The sequence below is a fragment of the Cydia strobilella genome, chromosome 1 (assembly GCF_947568885.1).
Source record: "Cydia strobilella chromosome 1, ilCydStro3.1, whole genome shotgun sequence".
Classification (NCBI taxonomy): domain Eukaryota; kingdom Metazoa; phylum Arthropoda; class Insecta; order Lepidoptera; family Tortricidae; genus Cydia; species Cydia strobilella.
In genome coordinates, this window is record NC_086041.1 from 18919970 (window position 1) to 18938897 (window position 18928).

The 18928-nt window shown below is 37.3% G+C and overlaps 1 protein-coding gene across 2 annotated transcripts in view; it reads right to left on the reverse strand.

The window, feature by feature from the left end:
• LOC134745992 (phosphopentomutase) overlaps window positions 1–18405 on the reverse strand; it is a 53924-nt gene extending 35519 nt beyond the window's left edge. Inside the window, exons 1-2 of one of the 2 annotated variants that reach the window (XM_063680167.1) lie at window positions 18247–18405; window positions 2851–3018 (exon numbers count right to left, since the gene is read on the reverse strand). In XM_063680167.1, the coding sequence (XP_063536237.1) occupies window positions 2851–3018; window positions 18247–18315 (237 nt within the window). In that variant the 5' untranslated portion in view covers window positions 18316–18405. Of the gene's footprint in view, window positions 1–2850; window positions 3019–4898; window positions 5188–18246 lie in introns of those variants that run through there. The other variant, XM_063680160.1, reaches the window with a different exon arrangement.
• Window positions 18406–18928: the final 523 nt, after the last annotated feature.

Sequence of the window (18928 nt, forward strand, 5' to 3'; positions counted from 1 at the left end):
AAAAAAATTACATTAAGTATTTACATTTTTAATTATTACAGTGTGATAATACCCTTGTCGAATTACTCAAAATAATAGTTTTGAAACTTGGTTTACATGTTCCTTTGGTAATATCAAGTTCCAGTTCCAAGTTTAACACTAACATTGATTACATGTTCCTTTGGTAATATCAAGTTCCAGTTCCAAGTTTACCACTAACATTGATTGGTGGTAACTACTGGGTTTTTTTTCCAGTAGTTACCACTGGTAAAAGGTGGGAAATTTTTTTCCAGTAGAGACGACAGGTAACAACTTGGTGGTAACTAGTGGGAATAACCCTTCAGTGCAGGTTAGCCTCCCGCTTTCAGAAGCTCAGTTGTAACTTGTAACGCCGTCCTCGCCTGGGGCTCTTCCATCGGCTCGGCATCGGTAGAATCGGCTCAAAAAACCCTTTCATTTAATACTACACACGATAGGTTTCTGCATCATAACTCCTCTCCTTTTTTAGGGTTCCGTACCTAAAAGGTAAAAACGGGACCCTATTACTAAGACTCCGCTGTCCGTCTGTCTGTCACCAGGCTGTATCTCATGAATACCCGTGATAGCTAGACAGTTGAAATTTTCACAGATGATGTATTTCTGTTGCCGCTATAACAACAAATACTAAAAAGTACGGAACCCTCGGTGGGCGAGTCCGACTACCGGTGAAATTGATTCAAATGGCCTAAAGATCAATCGTACCGATGCTTTTAACACAATTTACAGCGTCTTGTGGCGTACTGCTAGCACTAAATGTGAAGCCCGCTTATTTGCTATAAAAGAGACTTTCCTTTGTAGAATTCAAAAAAACCTATGCCGCTTCCCTGGGTATATTTACTACTATAGTTCGTTCTTGTAAAATCAGTATTGTCTTATCCAATCAAATAGTTCGATTAGAAAGTCAAGTTCACAGTGACCAGTAAATTTAAGTTAAGGCATACTTTCTAATTAGGAACGGTTTGATTGGTTAAGAGCATTGCTAGGCCGGCGGACAATGATGATTTTACTACATTCTTAACGCGGACGAACCCAAACTAAGGGTCGCAACCCATGGGTGGGTCGCAAGCGAATATTAAGTGGGCCTGGAAATACTAGGAAATCTGAGCGTTGCCAATAATATTTTATGTCCCTTTTAAGACGGCCAAGAGTTGTTGTTGTTGTATGTCCTACGGCACCCCAGAGGTGCATAGGGCCTCCACAAGATCCCGCCACGCCTTTCTGTTTTCTGCAACCTTCTTGGCCTCGCTCCAGCTCAGTCCCACGGCTCGCAGCTCGTTCTCTATGCTCCGCCTCCAGCTGTGTACTGGGCGTTTGCTGGCCTGCCTTCCGTCCTGAGGCCGCCACTCAAACGCGATACTGGCGTTGTTCGCAGCTCCTCTTCGAAGTGTATGTCGGTTCCATCTCCATTTCCGCAGCGCTACTTCTTTGGCGATCGGAGGTTGTCGGCACATACTCCACAAATCCTCATTTCTAATGGTCCTCGGCCAGAATCGACCGGAGGGACTTATTCAATTCAATTCAATTCAATACATTTATTTCATGTAACAAAGACACATTTTATTAGTAACACTTACAAGACTAAGGGGTTAGTAGGTAGGTACAGCTAGACTTAAATTTAAAACAAAATAACACTAACGGGAGAATGCAATCCCTCGCAGTGTGACAAGTAGGGACAGTCAACCCTGTCCGCTATCAATCGCAGAATGCTGTTGGGACTGCCGCGCACCCGGCGCACCAGGGATGCCGCGCGTGCACGCATGGTAGTGTAGAAACAGTCCACGCGCGCCGCCGCGAACATCCCCGATGCGCTACAGAAACGAGGCAGCCCCATCAACACCCGAAACGCATTGTTGTACTGGACCCTAAGAGCCCCATATGCCCGTTGCGAATACTGAGCCCACAGATTGCAGGTGTAGAGGGAAGTGCAAAACGCCCTGAACAATGTAACTTTCACCTCTTTGGAGCACCTTTATTGACGAACACTTGTAGCTTGTGTGTCAGCCCCTTAGTCACTCTCCATGTCTCACACCCGAAGAGCAGCACGGATTTGACGATGGATTCGAAGAGGGAGATTTTAACGCGGCGAGTAAGAACATTTGAGTCCCAAACAGGCTTGTGTTGGGCAAATGCAGCATTTGCCTTCTTAATTCTGCTCTCGACGTCTTCGTCTGCACCTCCCCCACATGTAAGTGTACTACCGAGATATACAAACTTAGAGACTGATTCAAGGCGATCGTTTTTGAGCAGCAAAGGTTCTGTGCAATCTGATTTTACTCGCATGTTGACAGTCTTACGTCGGTTGATTCGCAGGCCCACGTCTTCAGCTTTTTCTTGAAGGCTCTCAAGTTTCGCTTTAAGATGTCTCAAAAATGGCAGTTTTTGTAAGGTGGGTCGCAGCCCAGTCAACTTTGGGAACCACTGCTCTAGAACGCGAAGATAGTTTAATTAAATTATAGAAGGCAATATAGAAACTGACCTAAACCTGACCTTACTGAAGTCATGTGACGAGAAAGGTATTAAGAATGAATGTGGAGGGAGGTACGAGGAGAGGAAAACCGAGGAAAAGGTGGATGAACTATGTGAGAGAGGATATGAAACGAACGCAAGTGAATGATACCTTAACAATTTCTGTTTGGCCCAGTGGTTGACTGGTAGAGAATGCCTCAAGGCATTAAGTCCGCCTTTTGTACTTGTTCTTGTGCAATAAAGTTTAAAATAAATAATAAATAAATAAATAATGATGAGATGACGGGTGACAGAGAAGAATGGAAAAAAAGGCATGCTACGCCGGCCCCAAGTGAATGGGACAAGCGAATGATGATAGGAACTGACCTGCGCGGTCTGCAGCACGACGACGTCGTTCATGCCGGTGTAGCCGGCGCCCATGCGGCCGCGGAGCCCTGCTGTGCCGAACCTCTGCCGCTTCAGCATTCTCCCGCGCAGCTTGTCCCATCGCGAGTTGGCTATGTCGTCGAGGACCTCCTTCCTTGTTTCTGGGTTCTACATCATAGGAACAGTAAATAAATAAATGAGCCTTTCATTATCTCTCATTTTTTTACAATAAGTCTAACGTGCATTGCCTGTAAAGTAATGGAAAAAATTATCGCTAAATGTATTATACAATTTTTATCTGAAGAGCAAATCATAATTGAAGAACAACACGGTTTTATTCCTAGATGGTCAACGGTTACTAATCTACTGATTTGTCTCGATTACTGGACTAAGAACTGGAACGAACACCTCCCAACGGATGTGGTTTACATAGATTACGAGAAAGCCTTCGACCGGGTACCTATAAAAAGGCTCATTAGTAAGCTGGAGCATTACGGGATCCGTGGAAGACTTCTGAACTGGATTCAAGACTTCCTAAGTGCAAGAAAAATGAAAATCAGAGTAGGAGAGGAGCTGTCTGAACCCATTGAGGTCCTTAGTGGTGTCCCACAAGGATTTGTCCTCGGTCCAATCCTTTTTGGGATTTTTGTCACCAATCTTAAGTCCATTGTCAAATCTAAACTGTCACTGTTCTCTGATGACACGAAAATAATGGGGAACCCTCTCATCTCCCATAATATTATTCAGGAAGACTTAGATCGAATTAGCGGGTGGACACAGGACTGGCTCATGTCACTTAATTCGGATAAATGTACCATTCTTCATATTGGGCCTACAAATCCTCAGCTTACATATACCATGGGTACGCAGGTCCTAGAAGAAGTGAACTCACAAAGAGACCTTGGAGTCACTGTAACAAGCAACCTGAAGTGGGATAAGCACATTCTGGAAATAACAAAAAGAGCCAACTCACTAGTATACCTTATATGGAAGACCTTCCAGGCAATTGATAAAGCACTGTTTCTAAAACTATATAAGACGTACATAAGGCCTCTTCTGGAATATGCTTACCAAATTTGGAGTCCATACTTTCAGAAGGATATAACTTTACTTGAAAAGGTGCAACGCAAGATAGTATATGGATTACGTAATAAGCCATGTGACCTAAGGCTTGCCAATCTTGGTTTGACAACCCTGGAGCGAAGAAGACAGCGTGGTGACCTCATTGAAACATTCAAGATCATACACGATCAGTATGACTTACCTGAACTAAAGGACCTGTTTGTTATGAGCGAGAATAATTGTCTAAGAGGCCACAGCTTAAAGATTATTCGAGTTCCCAGCACAAGCAATCCTAGGAAGCACTTTCTATCAAACCGCGTCGTACACGAGTGGAATAAATTACCAGAAGCAGTGATATGTGCTCCTTCAGTGAACACCTTTAAAAACAGACTTGACAAACACTTAAAACAACTAACAAAATGAACACTAATAGACCTAATAGTAAAAAAAAAATAAGTGGAGTGATATACACGCATCAGCTTTCAGCTGCTAGTGTATTAAACAATATAATATAATAATATAATGCAGTATGTATAACATTTAATTTACATGCAAGAAAAAAATATATAATTATTATACATTTCCATTTTTCATCCATAATTGATGTGCTACCTGGGACACCATACATGGGAAATTGTTTTAAATGTGATCATACCTATTGAATGGGTTCTACTGTATTTTAATAATGATATTTAATCATTATCCAGTATGTAACTCAGTTTCACAGATCATTTCAAAATAAGGAACAGTGTCAGTGATCTCAGCAAAGTCAATTGAATGTGCTGAAATCTCCAGCACAAACCGGATTCAATTTGTAATTACCTCACACCAACCAGTCAAACTAAGTTTCCACCAGGGGTGCATTTATTAAAATGACCTTGCTGAACCTTGCTTGTTTTCACTTACTTGGGCGAAAAATTAATAATTCATACTGTCACTCACCTACTACAAATAAAGTAAAATTTCACAGGTAAAGAAAAATATACCTTATCTATTTTTAGCCATCCTTCCACAGCAGCATCTAATTTCAGGTCTCCACTGTTATAAACTTGCATTTTGTTCAGGATTTATGTATTTTTGTGCGAAAACTGCAATTCTTAGGCAAACTTCACGTTTGCTTTTATATTTAAATTTGAAAAGTAATAACTATATTTAAAACATCCAAGGCAAATAGGGGAAACGTTATTGAATTTTATTATATAATTTATATATTAAATAATAGCTTCGAATGCCGGTACCGTCCTGTCCTGTCCGGTCTCCGAATCTCTAAACTTATTTCAAAGAGCATACTAATCACTAGTATCACTACTTAATTTTTATCGACAAGAATCGAATTTAACAAGGATCACAAATTATCAAGCTTTTGCAAAATAGTCTTTAAAGCGATGAATTAAAGGGCAACATTAGTTTTACACATTTTTGTAAAATTTGTAACGTTTGACACTTGAGACTTGACACCTCAGATGCGTTTAGTTTGCGGCTGGTTTGCGGCTGTAATACATAGGGACCATAGACCTAGCATTACATAGATGAGCTATACGCGTGCGCCCGTGAGAGACAGAACATACGCAATGCGACAATATGATTGGTCGAGTAGATTTGTAGCCCACCATAAACCATACTATAGTTGGTGAAACCAAATTGTCAGTAAATAAGAACAAAAAAACTATACTCATCCTTTTCTTTTGGGTGTTATACTAGTGTAAGACAGAGATAGTATGATTCTCTCTGTCTATGTTTGAAATGAGACAGTCCTTTGACAAACTATAAATTTACGGTGGGGAATAAAACAAAAGTGAGACTGTGACAGGGACAAACAATAACAGCGCTTTCTCTACTACTCCTATCCCGTTCGGTCATTTCCCCCCACCCCTCATGCCCGATCCAGTTATACTATAGTTTGTCAAAGGACTGTCTCATTTCAAACATAGACAGAGAGAATCATACTATCTTTGTCTGACACTAGTACTAGCACCCAAAAAAAAGGAGGAGACGGAGGAGTATAGTTTTTTGGTTCTTATTTACTGCCAATTTGGTTTGACCAACTATAGATTCATGATAGGGACCAAATAGGCACGTAATGATTATAATTTATAATGAAATATAGTTGGTCAAACCAAATTGACAGTAAACAAGAACAAAAAAACTATACTCATCCTTTTCTTTTGGGTGCTAGTAATAGTGTAAGTGTAAGACAAAGATAGTAGGATTCTTTCTGTCTATGTTTAAAATGAGACAGTCCTTTAACAAACTATAGTATAACTGGATCGGGCATGAGGGGTGGGGGGAAATGACCGAACAGTCCTTTGACAAACTATAAGGTCCCTCCACACTCATGCGCGAATCGCGGCGTGAAGCCGCGAACGCGAGTGTGGAGCCTAGTTCGCTGATTAGCGAACTAGGCTCCAGACTCGCGTTCGCGTCCTCTCAAATTTTATCCAATTTAATAATCTACTGAATACCTGAAATGTTCTTTTAGTGGCAACAGTACACCGGAAACTATCTGCCTCCGGCGCGCCCCACTCTAAGCTTTATATCTGCAAACATCTAGCAAATATATCAAGTTTGGTGTCTTTTTCGTATAATTCGAGGATGAAGAATTCATTTCTGTGACTAAATTTTTACTCACCCATACAAAAAATACGAGAAATTCAAAATTCAAAAATTTTCTTTACACTTTTTTTTTCGAAAATCCTCTACAAAATTAAAACTATGGCGATTTGCTCTAGAAAAAAAAAACCTGTGAATAGCCCAGTTATCCTTCTATATAAAATAGTAAACTTGTCAAACATTTTTCTTTTATAACTCTGTTAAAAAAATGTTTTGTGTCGCGCGGCGTACCCGTGTTGTAAGAGCGGTATGCAGCTTTTAGGATTTTTAAGTATGTTTAGATGATTTCTGATAAGTTGTTATTCTTCTGGTTGTAGATTACATTAATAAATTACTTCTGGATGTGATATATAGTTGGTTAAGCAAATCATGTCAGCAAAAAAAGGCGCGAAATTCAAATTCTATATGGGACGATATCCCTTCGCGCCTACATTTTATAAATTTGCCATTAGTTATTATAAATGTGATAAAATTAACATAGTTAGATGTTTGACAAAAATGCGGGTTAAAATTAGATATCTATTGTTTGCAATTGTCACTACATGCACATAGGTCCGTACATTTTAGTTTTTTTAACGCAGTTGCACCTCCTTGCTCATTTGTTTTGCAGCGGCAACGAATAATCTCCAAACAAGTAGCAGCCGCCGCAGGTCGGCTTGTCCATATGGGCTCCCAATAACCATTTTGTTTGGACCAGCCCCAGTCAGCGGGGCATGGTAGCTGTTGCTGAGAGGATATAATCTGTCCCCAAACCTCCTCCTCAAACTCCTCCTTGGTAAACTGCACGGAGAATATGTTTACGTAGGGCATCTTCTGTTGGAGGCAGATTCTCTAACTCACGGTTTCTTAAACTTTTTGCTGTCACGGACCATTTTCACAATTTAAACAATTTCACGGACCCCGGTTAAAATATATTTTAGAAAAATAATAAAAACCCTTATTTATATTTTAAAATTTACTTTTATTATAAGTTTCATTACCCTTAGGTCTCGTCAAGTTTATTACAACATTTCCTAATAAGTATATTTACAGTAGATATTTGACTCACTGCGGACCCCTGATAAACATGCTACGAACCCCTAAGGGGTCCGTGGACCCCACTTTAAGAAACCCTGCTCTAACTGGAGATTTCTTATTGTATAAAGTACTCTTCGGCACTCATTTACACTCGTACCTCGTACTTGTACAGCTTGTACTGTACCTGATCTGAAATCAGTAACAAAATGCATAGTGTTAAAATACTGTCTAGGAATCAATTCACACCTCGTAATTCAAATTTGTCCAGACTTAAAAATGTAAGTCTCTTACTTGTGATACAAGACCATAACAATTTTTTCCAATATTGGCAAATTTGGCAACGCCTGCTCAGTATTGCCTTGTTTGTCGTATTTAAATCCCTCTGTTACAGCAGAATATGCCCTCCAATCTTGAAATACGCTTTTTTTCACCTTTCCACACAAAAAAGAAACAGTGTCGCAACCTGAAAAGGCGTGGAAGAATGCCAAGACTACTGTATTTTCTGGTCCTGTGAAATAAATTATATATCTATGCGTTACAAATAAAATCATATATTTAAAGAAAGTTTGCAGCACGTGACCAATTGCCCAGATGACCTGTCTCGTACTGCGGTGACATATTTATTTTATTTACAATTAATGGAGGAACTACAAAAGTTACCTAATGAAGATGCAATAGCATGGCACGAGAGGAACTGGTCATTCTTTCCTGTGCCAATATGTACCCATAACTCCTGGAGCTCCGGCAATTGTGATATACAAGCAACTGCGAGAACAACATCAGTATCCACTGTGCGTAGCATAATTTTTGTGTGACCTGTGGCTACAGCATCAGCCACATAATGGACCATCATGCGCGTGTCTGCTTCCTGTACGAGGGCAACTGGTCACGTGCTGCAAACTTCCTTTAAATATATGATTTTATTTGTAACGCATAGATGTATAATTTATTTTACAGGACCAGAAAGGACTGAAGTCTTGCCATTCTTCCACGCCTTTTCAGGTTGCGACACTATTTCTTTTTTGTGTGGAAAGGGGACAAAAATCGTATTTCAAGCTTGGAGCGCATATCCTGCTGTAACGAAGGGATTTAAATTTGGCAAACAAGGCAATATTGAGCAGGCGTTGCCAATATTGGAAAAATTTGTTATTGTCTTATATGACAAGTAACTCAAGTAAGTCTTACAATATTAAGTCTGAACAAATTTGAATTACGCGAGGTGTCAACCCTAGACTTATTTTAACACTATGCATTTTGTTACTGATTTCAGATCAGGTACAAGTACGAGTGTAAATAAGTGCCGAAGAAATCTCCAGTTAGAGAATCTGCCTCCAACGGAAGATGCGCTAAGTAAACATTATTCTCCGTGCAGTATACCAAGGAGGCTATGTTTGGGGACATATTATAGCCCCTCAGCAACAGGTTATTGGGAGCCCATATGGACAAGCCTACCTGCGGCGGCTGTTACTTGTTTAGAGTTTATTCGTTGCCGCTGCAAAACAAAATGCACAGGGAGGTGCAACTGCGTTAAAAAAAACTAAAATGCACTGACATATTTATGTGCATGTAGTGGCAATTGCGAACAATATATATCTTATTTCAACCCGCATTTTTTGTCAAACATCTAACTGTTAATTTTATCACATCCATACTAATATTTTAAATGCGAAAGTGTGTCTTTCTGTCTGTCTGTTACCTCTTCACGCTTAAACCGCTGAACCGATTTACTTGAAATTCGGTGTAGAGATAGTTTGAGTCTCGGGGAAGGACATAGGATAGTTTTTATCTCAGAACTCACCCCTTAAGGGGGTGAAAAGGGGGGTGGAAGTTTATATGGGGAATCAATAAAAAGGAGATTGGATAAGTCGCGGGCAAGAACTAGTATTATATATGCGAAAGTGTGTCTGTCTGTCTGTCTGTCTATCTGTTACCTCTTCAGGCTTTAACCGCTGGACTGATTTAGTTGAAATTTGATATAGAGATAGTTTGAGTCCCGGGGTGGTATTTATTTCAGAAATTATCCTTTAAGGGGGTGAAAAGGGAGGTGGATGTTTGTATGGGAAATCGATAAAAAGCATATGGGATAAAAAATAAGCTACCCAAATTACTAACTCCACGCAGACGAAGTTAGCTAAAGAAGTAATACGAAAGCTAGTTAATAGTAAAGTTTTCCCAGTCTTTATTTATATATTTGTATATATATCACGTCCAGAAGTAATTTATTAATGTAATCTACGAACAGAAGAATAACAACTCATCAGAAATCATCTAAACATACTTAAAAATCCTAAAAGCTGCATACCGCTCTTACAACGCGGGTACGCCGCGCGACACAAAACATTTTATTAACAGAGTTATAAAAGAAAAATGTTTGACAAGTTTACTATTTTATATAGAAGGATAACTGGGCTATTCACAGGTATTTTTTTTCTAGAGCAAATCGCCATAGTTTTAATTTTGTAGAGGATTTTCGAAAAAAAAAGTGTAAAGAAAATTTTTGAATTTTGAATTTCTCGTATTTTTTGTATGGGTGAGTGAAAATTTAATCACAGAAATGAATTCTTCATCCTCGAATTATACGAAAAAGACACCAAACTTGATATATTTGCTAGATGTATGCAGATATAAAGCTTAGAGTGAGGCGCGCCGGAGCCACTTTTCCCCCCCCCCCTCCCCTGCCCACCTGCTGGGGGGGACCTCGTGGCAACCGGGCTAAATCAGCTCAGATCACCCCCAGAAACAACTGTTCCAAACGGTTTGCTTTGTCTCAAAAATGCAAGGTGGTGGACCTAAGATCTGCCACTACATTAACTCGGACACTGTTCTAAGAAAATTTGTCCGAGTTACAAATACTCAGAATTTTAAGCTTGCAAATTTTTCATAAAATAGTCTGTACTTCCTTTAGTTAAGTCTCATTTTTGTTTGATAACATAAGTCGGACAACATGCACCTGCGCGGACATTCGATTTCTCAGAACAAAAGTCGTAACAACGTGTCTTTCGAGTAACCCTTATTCCTCATACATAAGATTTGTTTTTAATTGACCACGCCGTGACCCTAATCAGAGCCATCTATGATCCCTCTCATGCAACCACTTGAACGTTAAACAGCTCGTTGATAATGTTTCGACGATCAATACTTTTATACGTACGTCGTAATGCACTGAATTTCTCACGCGGCCCACAGATGGCGTTCTTTTCAAAAGTTGATGTTATTTTCAAAGTTTTTGTCTAATAGTTTTCTTATTGTTTTTACTTTAATACGATTGTATTTATATTGTAATGTTTTGTCAAAACCCTAGAGAGAGAGAGAATATCAAATAAAATCGTCATAAGATCATATGAATATTATATAAAAAAACTAATTTTATTGTGAAATTAATAGCAGCGTTTTACCTTACAATAAAACGCTTATTAAGCGAAATACCTTATTTGAAGGCATTACTATTTAAAAGCTTTATACCTATGGATAGAACATATGGCCAGTTACATTCTTCACTCGTCCCGAGTCTTGCTACTCGCCTACGGCTCGTGGCAAGATATCTCGGTACTCGTGAAGTAATGACATACTTTCCGCACTAGCATCGAAATGTACTATTGTTGTAATTTTAAACAAAACTGCGACAAATAGAGCATATACATATATAAACGTAAAAGTCCTGACTGACTGACTCACTTAAATCAACGCCCAGCCCAAACCGTTGCTCCTAGAGAACTGAATTTTGGCACGTTGGTTTCTTATAAGGTCTAGAGGTGCACTAAGAAAGGATTTTTCAAAATTCACCCCCTAAGGGGGTGAAATGGGGGCCAAAGTTTGTATGGGGAAACAAGATTAGTTAGACTATTTTATCCAGAACTTCACAGGAGTATGCCTAACGATAAATGAATAAACACGTGTTTCAGGTTTTTTTTGAAAATTCAACCCCTAAAAGGGGGAAATGTGGTGACAAGGTATGAAAATGAACACGGGTATTGTTTCTATGGTTTATCGGGTCGATGATTACGAAAACAACAACTATTTTAAAATCCAACGTGGCGGACGTGAAAAACCATCTCCCCTGTTGGGGTGCAATGGTTGAAAATGTTGAAATGTCTAAATATCAATATGGGTGTCGTTTTTATGGTTTTTTGGGACGTAAATGACGAAAATGGCATCGATTTTGAAATTTAATAATGTGGTCATGAAAATTCTTAAAAGTATTTGTGCCAAATTACAATTCAAACGGTGCAGTAGTTTCGGAGCAAATCGGTGGTCACACACGGACTGACAGACAGCCACACGTGATCCTATAAGGGTTCTATTTTTGCTTTTGAGGTATGGACACCCACGTTATCCTAATAGATTTTTAAGTTTGCATTACCAAATGCCATCTCGATCGTCGGGTATTGTATATCGATGTCGTCAATCGGTACTTAGGCGAGTGCGGGCGGCGCGGCGGGACGGACGGGGTGGGAGGAGTAAAATATCGGGAAACTTCCTGCATCCGTAATGAGTGCATTCAAGGTGTTGCAAGAAGGTTGTTGACTGTTTGCTTCTTATAAGTTTAGTTTTTCATTCTAAGTAAAATGCAAAAAATTGTAAGTACTTATATATATATATATATATATATATTTTTTCTTCCTACGAACCATAAACCATAAAATAATACATTTCGATGCTAGTGCGGAAAGTATGCGAGTCGTAGGCGAGTGGCAAGACTCGGTACGAGTGAAGAATGACATATCCGCACGTGTATCGAACGACGTTTTTTAATACAGTTGCGAAAAAATAAAAAAAGCAACAAGTATGGAATGGAATTCGAAACTTTTATATTATTAATTCTGTGAAATCATTGACATTAACATTATGAAGAGGTGTTTTTCTAGCTTTTATTCGACTAAAATAGATTTTGTTATTGTTATTGAACCAACTTCAATGAAAGTTTTTTTTTCAAATGCATGTTCTTTGTTCTATAAGACAGAAACAATTGTAAATATTAAAACATTGTACTATTATTACCTAAATATCGTTATTTACGATTATTTGTGTATCGTATATTTATAAAAACAATATCGAATGTTGCCTTTGGAAACTTAAAACATTCTTGCAGTAAGAAAATACGCCTCTTCTTTGACAGGCGTTCCGTTCCATTCAGACAACTTATTAAGAACGGTTTTTTAGCATTAAAAAATAAACGTGTTATAATCCCAACTAGCAATTTTCTCTTACGGATATGCTGATTTAAGAACTAAGGTGTTACAGCAGACTTACATGTGTCTTGACTATGACAGTACATCTTATAAAAGCATGATTTAAGATATTTTGTACTATAAGAACACTGACACTTAGTACGTCCTCTTTTAGAGGTTTATAAAGAATCGTTGTAAGACATTTATAAGAACTGTTGTGTGAAAAATAAAATAAATGCGGGATGGATGAAATGGCGACAGGTCTCTGGAACAACTTGCCATCCATCTTAAACTTAAGGGGAAAATTTACAGGACGATCGTGAGACCTGTTGTAATGTATGGATCAGAATGCTGGGCGACGAAAGTGACGGATGAAAGAAGAGTGCACGCAGCGGAAATGAGAATGTTGAGATGGATGTGTGGAGTGACGAGGAAGGATCGGATTAAGAATGAGTATATTAGGGGAAGTTTGAAAGTAGCACCAGTAACAGAGAAGATAAGAAGTAGTAGGTTAGCGTGGTATGGGCATGTGATGAGGAGGGATGAATGCCATATAGGCAAAAGAATGTTAGGGATGAATATTGATGGACGGAGAGCGTATGGTAGACCCAAAAAGCGATGGATGGATTGTGTAAAAGAGGATATGAGAAAGAAAGGAGTGAGTGCTGAGGTGACGAAAGATAGAGGAGAATGGAAGAGAAAAACATGTTGTGCCGACCCCACATAACGTGGGATAAGGGTAGGAAGAAGAGTTGTCTTACAAGTGCATTTTCAAAGAGCAATTGCTCTTGATTATTTTTTTGCACTTAAAAAAGCAACCTTAAAGTGCATTCTGTCTTAGTAGAGTCTGCATTGAGTATTTTATTAGTCATTTATAAGTACAGTTGTCTAATAAGTGCATTTTCAAAGAGCAATTGCTGTTGATTATTTTTTGCACTTAAAAAAGCAACCTTGATGTGTATGATTTCTTAGTAGAGTCTGCATTGAGTGTTTTATTAGTCATTTATAAGTACAGTTGTCTTATAAGGGCATTTTCAAAGAGCAGTTGCTCTTGAATATTATTTGCACTTAAAAAAGCATCTTAAAAGTCTTTTTTTTCTTAGTATAGTCTGCAGTGAGTGTTTTATTAGAATTATGACCTTAATAAAGTTTTGCATACAACTGCTGTAAAACTAACAAGTTGTAAGTTTGAATTGTCTTGTCTGAGCCAAATTAAAGAGAAGAAGCATATTAGTAGAACTCTATTAGAATATTTTGTCTTTTAAAAGTCTTCTGAACACTTTATTAAGAATATCGGCCATTATATATACTCGTAACGTATTGTAAATTATTAGATGGTTCCTTACAAAAAAAAGAAGACAGCAGCTCTGAAGAGATTGAACTGGTTTTGAAGAATTAATTCCCAGCAAGCTGAAAATCATTTTAATACCTTCATTTGGTCCTAAATGCGTATAATCCGAGTTTGCTCCATCCCAGGAGGTGTGGATAAATTTTGGGAGCCTTGGGAGATACATTTTACCTTGGATTGACAAAACCACTCGATATAGAAGGAACCCATCATCAATTACAATGTGACTACCAGCAAGGTTGTTGTGGATCAGACACTAATGAAAAAAAAATCGGATTTTAACACGATTAAACAAAAAAAAAAAAAACAAAGTGGCCGCCATATTTTACAATCCTTGACTACGAATTCATATTAAGGTACTTTTCGGATCCTCAAATGTCATTTTTTATGATAATTAGTGCATATTTTCCGTAGGACGTACCGTTTTTGAACTACAAGCAAAAACTGAAAGAGCAAAAAAAAATTCCACAACTAGAATGGAGCAAACTCTGATTACACTAATTTAGAACCAAATGAAGGTATTTTTTATTTTTATTTTTTTTTGATGATTTCCATCGTGCTGGGAATTAATTCCTGGAAAAAATCTAATTTGACTGGCCTAATACTTATGCATGTTTAGCTAACCTAAAACTATACCTACCACAAAATGATAATTTGTATTGTATGCCACGGTTTTACGGCAAAAGGAACCCTAATTTTATGAAATGGCTGGAAGTAGTTACCTTTTGCAAGTGTTCAATAAGACCAAAAGGTTTAAATTTGACTTAGGGAGTGTGAAATAAGACATTTTAGTATTTAAGCTTTCTTATAGAAGACTAATTAGTTGCATCAATCTCTAATGGCGTCAGTTTTTATTTTTACAATTAATTAATATTTTTATACACTTATTCTAAATACATTACGAAGTGGGCCTGAGAAAATATTTGAATTCATTTCACAAAATATTCGAAGAAATGTACTCCGCAAGTTGTTTAAGTTCATAGGTAAGTAATATGCATTACTACAAATAGTTTCTTACAAAACACTATGGGCCTATATTAATTAAAAAAGATCCTAAAATGAAACCTTAAATATACTTAAATAAATTAAGAATAATGTGTTAGTCTTGCATATACTACATGTTTACTCTTACTGCAACTAACCATCGGAATGCGGTTTTTTTGTCAAACGACCCACGTGTACGGCTAATATTTAACTTAACTAATAAAATTAAATGATGTTGCTTATTGACTGTCAAGTGTCAACACATTGAAAATAGAGGATGGCGAATCCTGTTTCTACCGTGATACAGTTTAATACTAGTACGGGGAACAGATGTAGCGTACTTTATTCATAAAATGTTAAAGTACCTATATTATTTTGTTGTTATCTTTACTGGACAGTGCAGTTGACTGACCAATTGTAGACCTTATTCTAATCTAACGACTTAGGGACGTCGGTTGGTCTCTTAACTGTGCTGCGCCTAGTGACCATAAGGTCACTACACTATGTAGTTGTATAAAAATGTAAGCATATATATGTCTTTTATAATACTGAATAAAGATAATTTTTATTTTTTTTTATTTTTTTTTTGATTACTATCAAGTAAATGAACGAAATGATGACGGAAAAGAATTAATCTTTACTACAAATACAAAAAAAGGTACTTACATAAGTTTGTTATTATTTTTTACTACACGAGCTCGCACTTCGCACTTATTTTGGTTGTTGTGATAAATACTCCTAGTATGATCTCCCAGAGTGCAATATAAGAGGAATAACACTTATAAGAGCAGTCGTAAGAGCTCTCTAAGTCTTATTTCCTTTAAACCATGCCATTATAAAACCTTTGTAAATTATTTTGGTATTACAACAGCAGTAACAAGATTATTGTAAGTGTTATACTTAACACTTCTTTTCTGTTCTCTGTATCTTCAATAAGAACGTTATAAGTTGACTATAAGTGAGACTTCTCTTATAAAGTGCGCCTAAATCGACACTTACAGCTAGCTGTAAGTATGTTATTAGAGTAAAAAATATAAACTCTTAGGACACTTGTTGTGATGAGGAGGTATATGAAATATGCATATTTTTCGTATTCTTACATTAACAGTAGGTTTTTATGTTGATTACGACGTTTAAAGGAAACTAATATTAACACTCATCAATAAGTAGTCATGAATTGGAACAAGTAAAAATTTAAAAAAATTGGAAAAGTAAAAAGCACTAGTTCGCGAAAACCAGCCACGAAAAGTAGCACTTTTTGAGCAACTGTATTAAAAACCATATTTTCGTAGATTTCCTTCCCCTGCCTCCCTCGCACCATATACATTAGACAAGACGACATAACTATTCTTAAATCACGCGGGCGAAGCCGCGGGCAAAAGCTAGTAGAGCATATTACGCAAAAGTCTGCGTAGAGGGCACCAATAGCGCATACTGAGGGTCTACCGCGAAACGCGAAAATCTAAATTTCGTTATCTGCCTCTCTATCACTCTTGCATATCCAGGAGATAAAGAGGCAGATAGGTAATAAAATTTCGATTTTCGCGTTTTGCGGTAAGCCTCTTTAATTTAAACAAACCGCCTTGATGCATCAATGTCATAGTGAAAACTTCTCATAAAACTGTATGTACTCTATGGTTTACAATATGTGGTCTCTGGCGTAGAACATTGCAGTAATACAAGGAGCATTCGACTAAACACTTGTTTTCGATGCATAACTTGGTTTTTTCGGGGTAGTTTGTTCAAAAAATGGGAGCTACACGCGCCAGGGTTCTGAGGTTTCGGCCCTTTGTAAAAAAAATACAATTTGCTGTTTCGAGTATAAATTAAATGTAATAAATTAAAAAAAAGGAATCGTGCCCCAGTTAGAATACGTGGTAGTAACGAAAAAAAAAATGCGGGCAGATATTTTAATTCCTCAGGTACTTTTTTCCCTCTGGAAGCAGAAAATTTACCGTTTGAAGAATGAGCCCCATGCGGCCGCGGAGTCCCACCGTGCCGAACTTCTGCCCCTTCAGCATGCTCCCACGCAGCTTGTCCCATCGCGAGTTGGCTATGTCGTCGAGGACCTCCTTCCTTGTTTCTGGGTTCTACATCATAGGAACAGTACTTACTGTTAATCGAATTTATATTTTATAGTGTAAACCATAAAATTATTATTGCACTAGTTTTCATGAACTGCTACACTTTTTTACCAAAGTGGGAATGAGATTAGCTTATTACACATGTAAATAAAAGTCCATATTTATTTTTCGGGTACCTAATGATTCTCCGAGAAATTTTTAGCAGATTATCGATTCGCAGACATCGATTCGCCTAACATTAATATATTACGTATAAACCATAAAAATAATGTCCTAAATCATAATGTACTACAACTACACAGGATTAGCGATCAAAACAATGTGACGGTGAGCTGTAAGTACAATCCGGTGCCTTTGGCACCCAAGATCATTTCTGTTATTTTAAATTGAAAACCAACAATTACAGTATTAATATACATTTTATTTAAGGATAATAAGTGTGTCAAACTATTATATTATGACTATATTTTATTACTCCAGTGTTTAATTTGGCCACAAAACAATCATTAACATAATACGTATTGTTTCACGGCAAGTTGAGTCATTCAAACGTTTCTTATCGGGAATTGAATTACTTAAACTCAGCATGTTTATAAGAAAGCTATCAGGTTATTTACTATCATTTGAAAGTTAATTTAGTCTTCTTTAAATTGAGTACAAAACAAAGATATGTTATCGCTTTAGATTTTTTGTTAAAAATAATTTTGTACTAAAAATCTGTAATTGTATTGTGTTGTAATTGTGTTGTGTATTGTGTAAATTTTGTGTATTTTTAATTATTATTTCTATTATAACAGAAAAGAATATAATAGAATAGAAATAATTTATTCTTTGGCACACACGAATAGAAAATAATACAAAACAGAGAAACAGCACATAACTATAGACTAAACATAACAGATTATTTCAAAATAAGGAACTGTCAGTGATTTCTTTTACCATAGTCAATTGAATATGCCGAAATATCTAGATAAAACCGGATTCAATTTGCAATTACCTCACACCAACCAATCAAACTAAGTTTCCACCAGTTGTGCATTTATTAAAATGACCTTACTGAACATAGTGCTTAGGCGAAAGCAAGTAAAGTAAAATTTCACAGGTGTAGAAAAAAATTACCTACCTTATCTATTTTTAGCCATCCTTCCACTGCAGCATCTAATTTTAGGTCTCCACTGTTACAAACTTGCATTTTGTTAAAAATTTATGTATTTTTGTATAAAAACTGCAATTCATAGGCAAACTTCACTTTTGTTTTTATATTTATATTTGAGAAACGTTATTGAATTTTATTGTATTCAATAATTGCTTGGAATCGGTACCGTCGTGTCTGGTCTGAGAATTTTAACTTATTTTTTTCGACAAGAATCGAATTCAACAATGACCAAGAAATTATCAAGCTTTTTTAAAATGGCCTTTGTGGCGATGTATTAAAGAGCAACACAAGTGTTACACAAATTTGTGATAACGTTTGACACTTGAGACTTGACACCTTAGCTGCGTTTAGTTTGCATCTGTACTTAATTTATTTTTCAACACGCTTGCTCGTAACATGCAAGTTATTGAACCGCTTTTAGGCTCATAATCCTAGATATTAAACACGCGTGCTTTTTCATTATATTATAGAACTTGTTAGGTAATGAATGATAATCCAACTGACTTAAGAAGGTTACTGATTGCTATAATAGGTATGGAAACGGAGCCTTCTTAAATATTTGTCGAATAGATTTTATAACACGGACTGGCGGGTGCCGGCGCCCCGCCGACCCGCCGACCCGCCGACCCGCCGACCCGCCAGTGGGGCA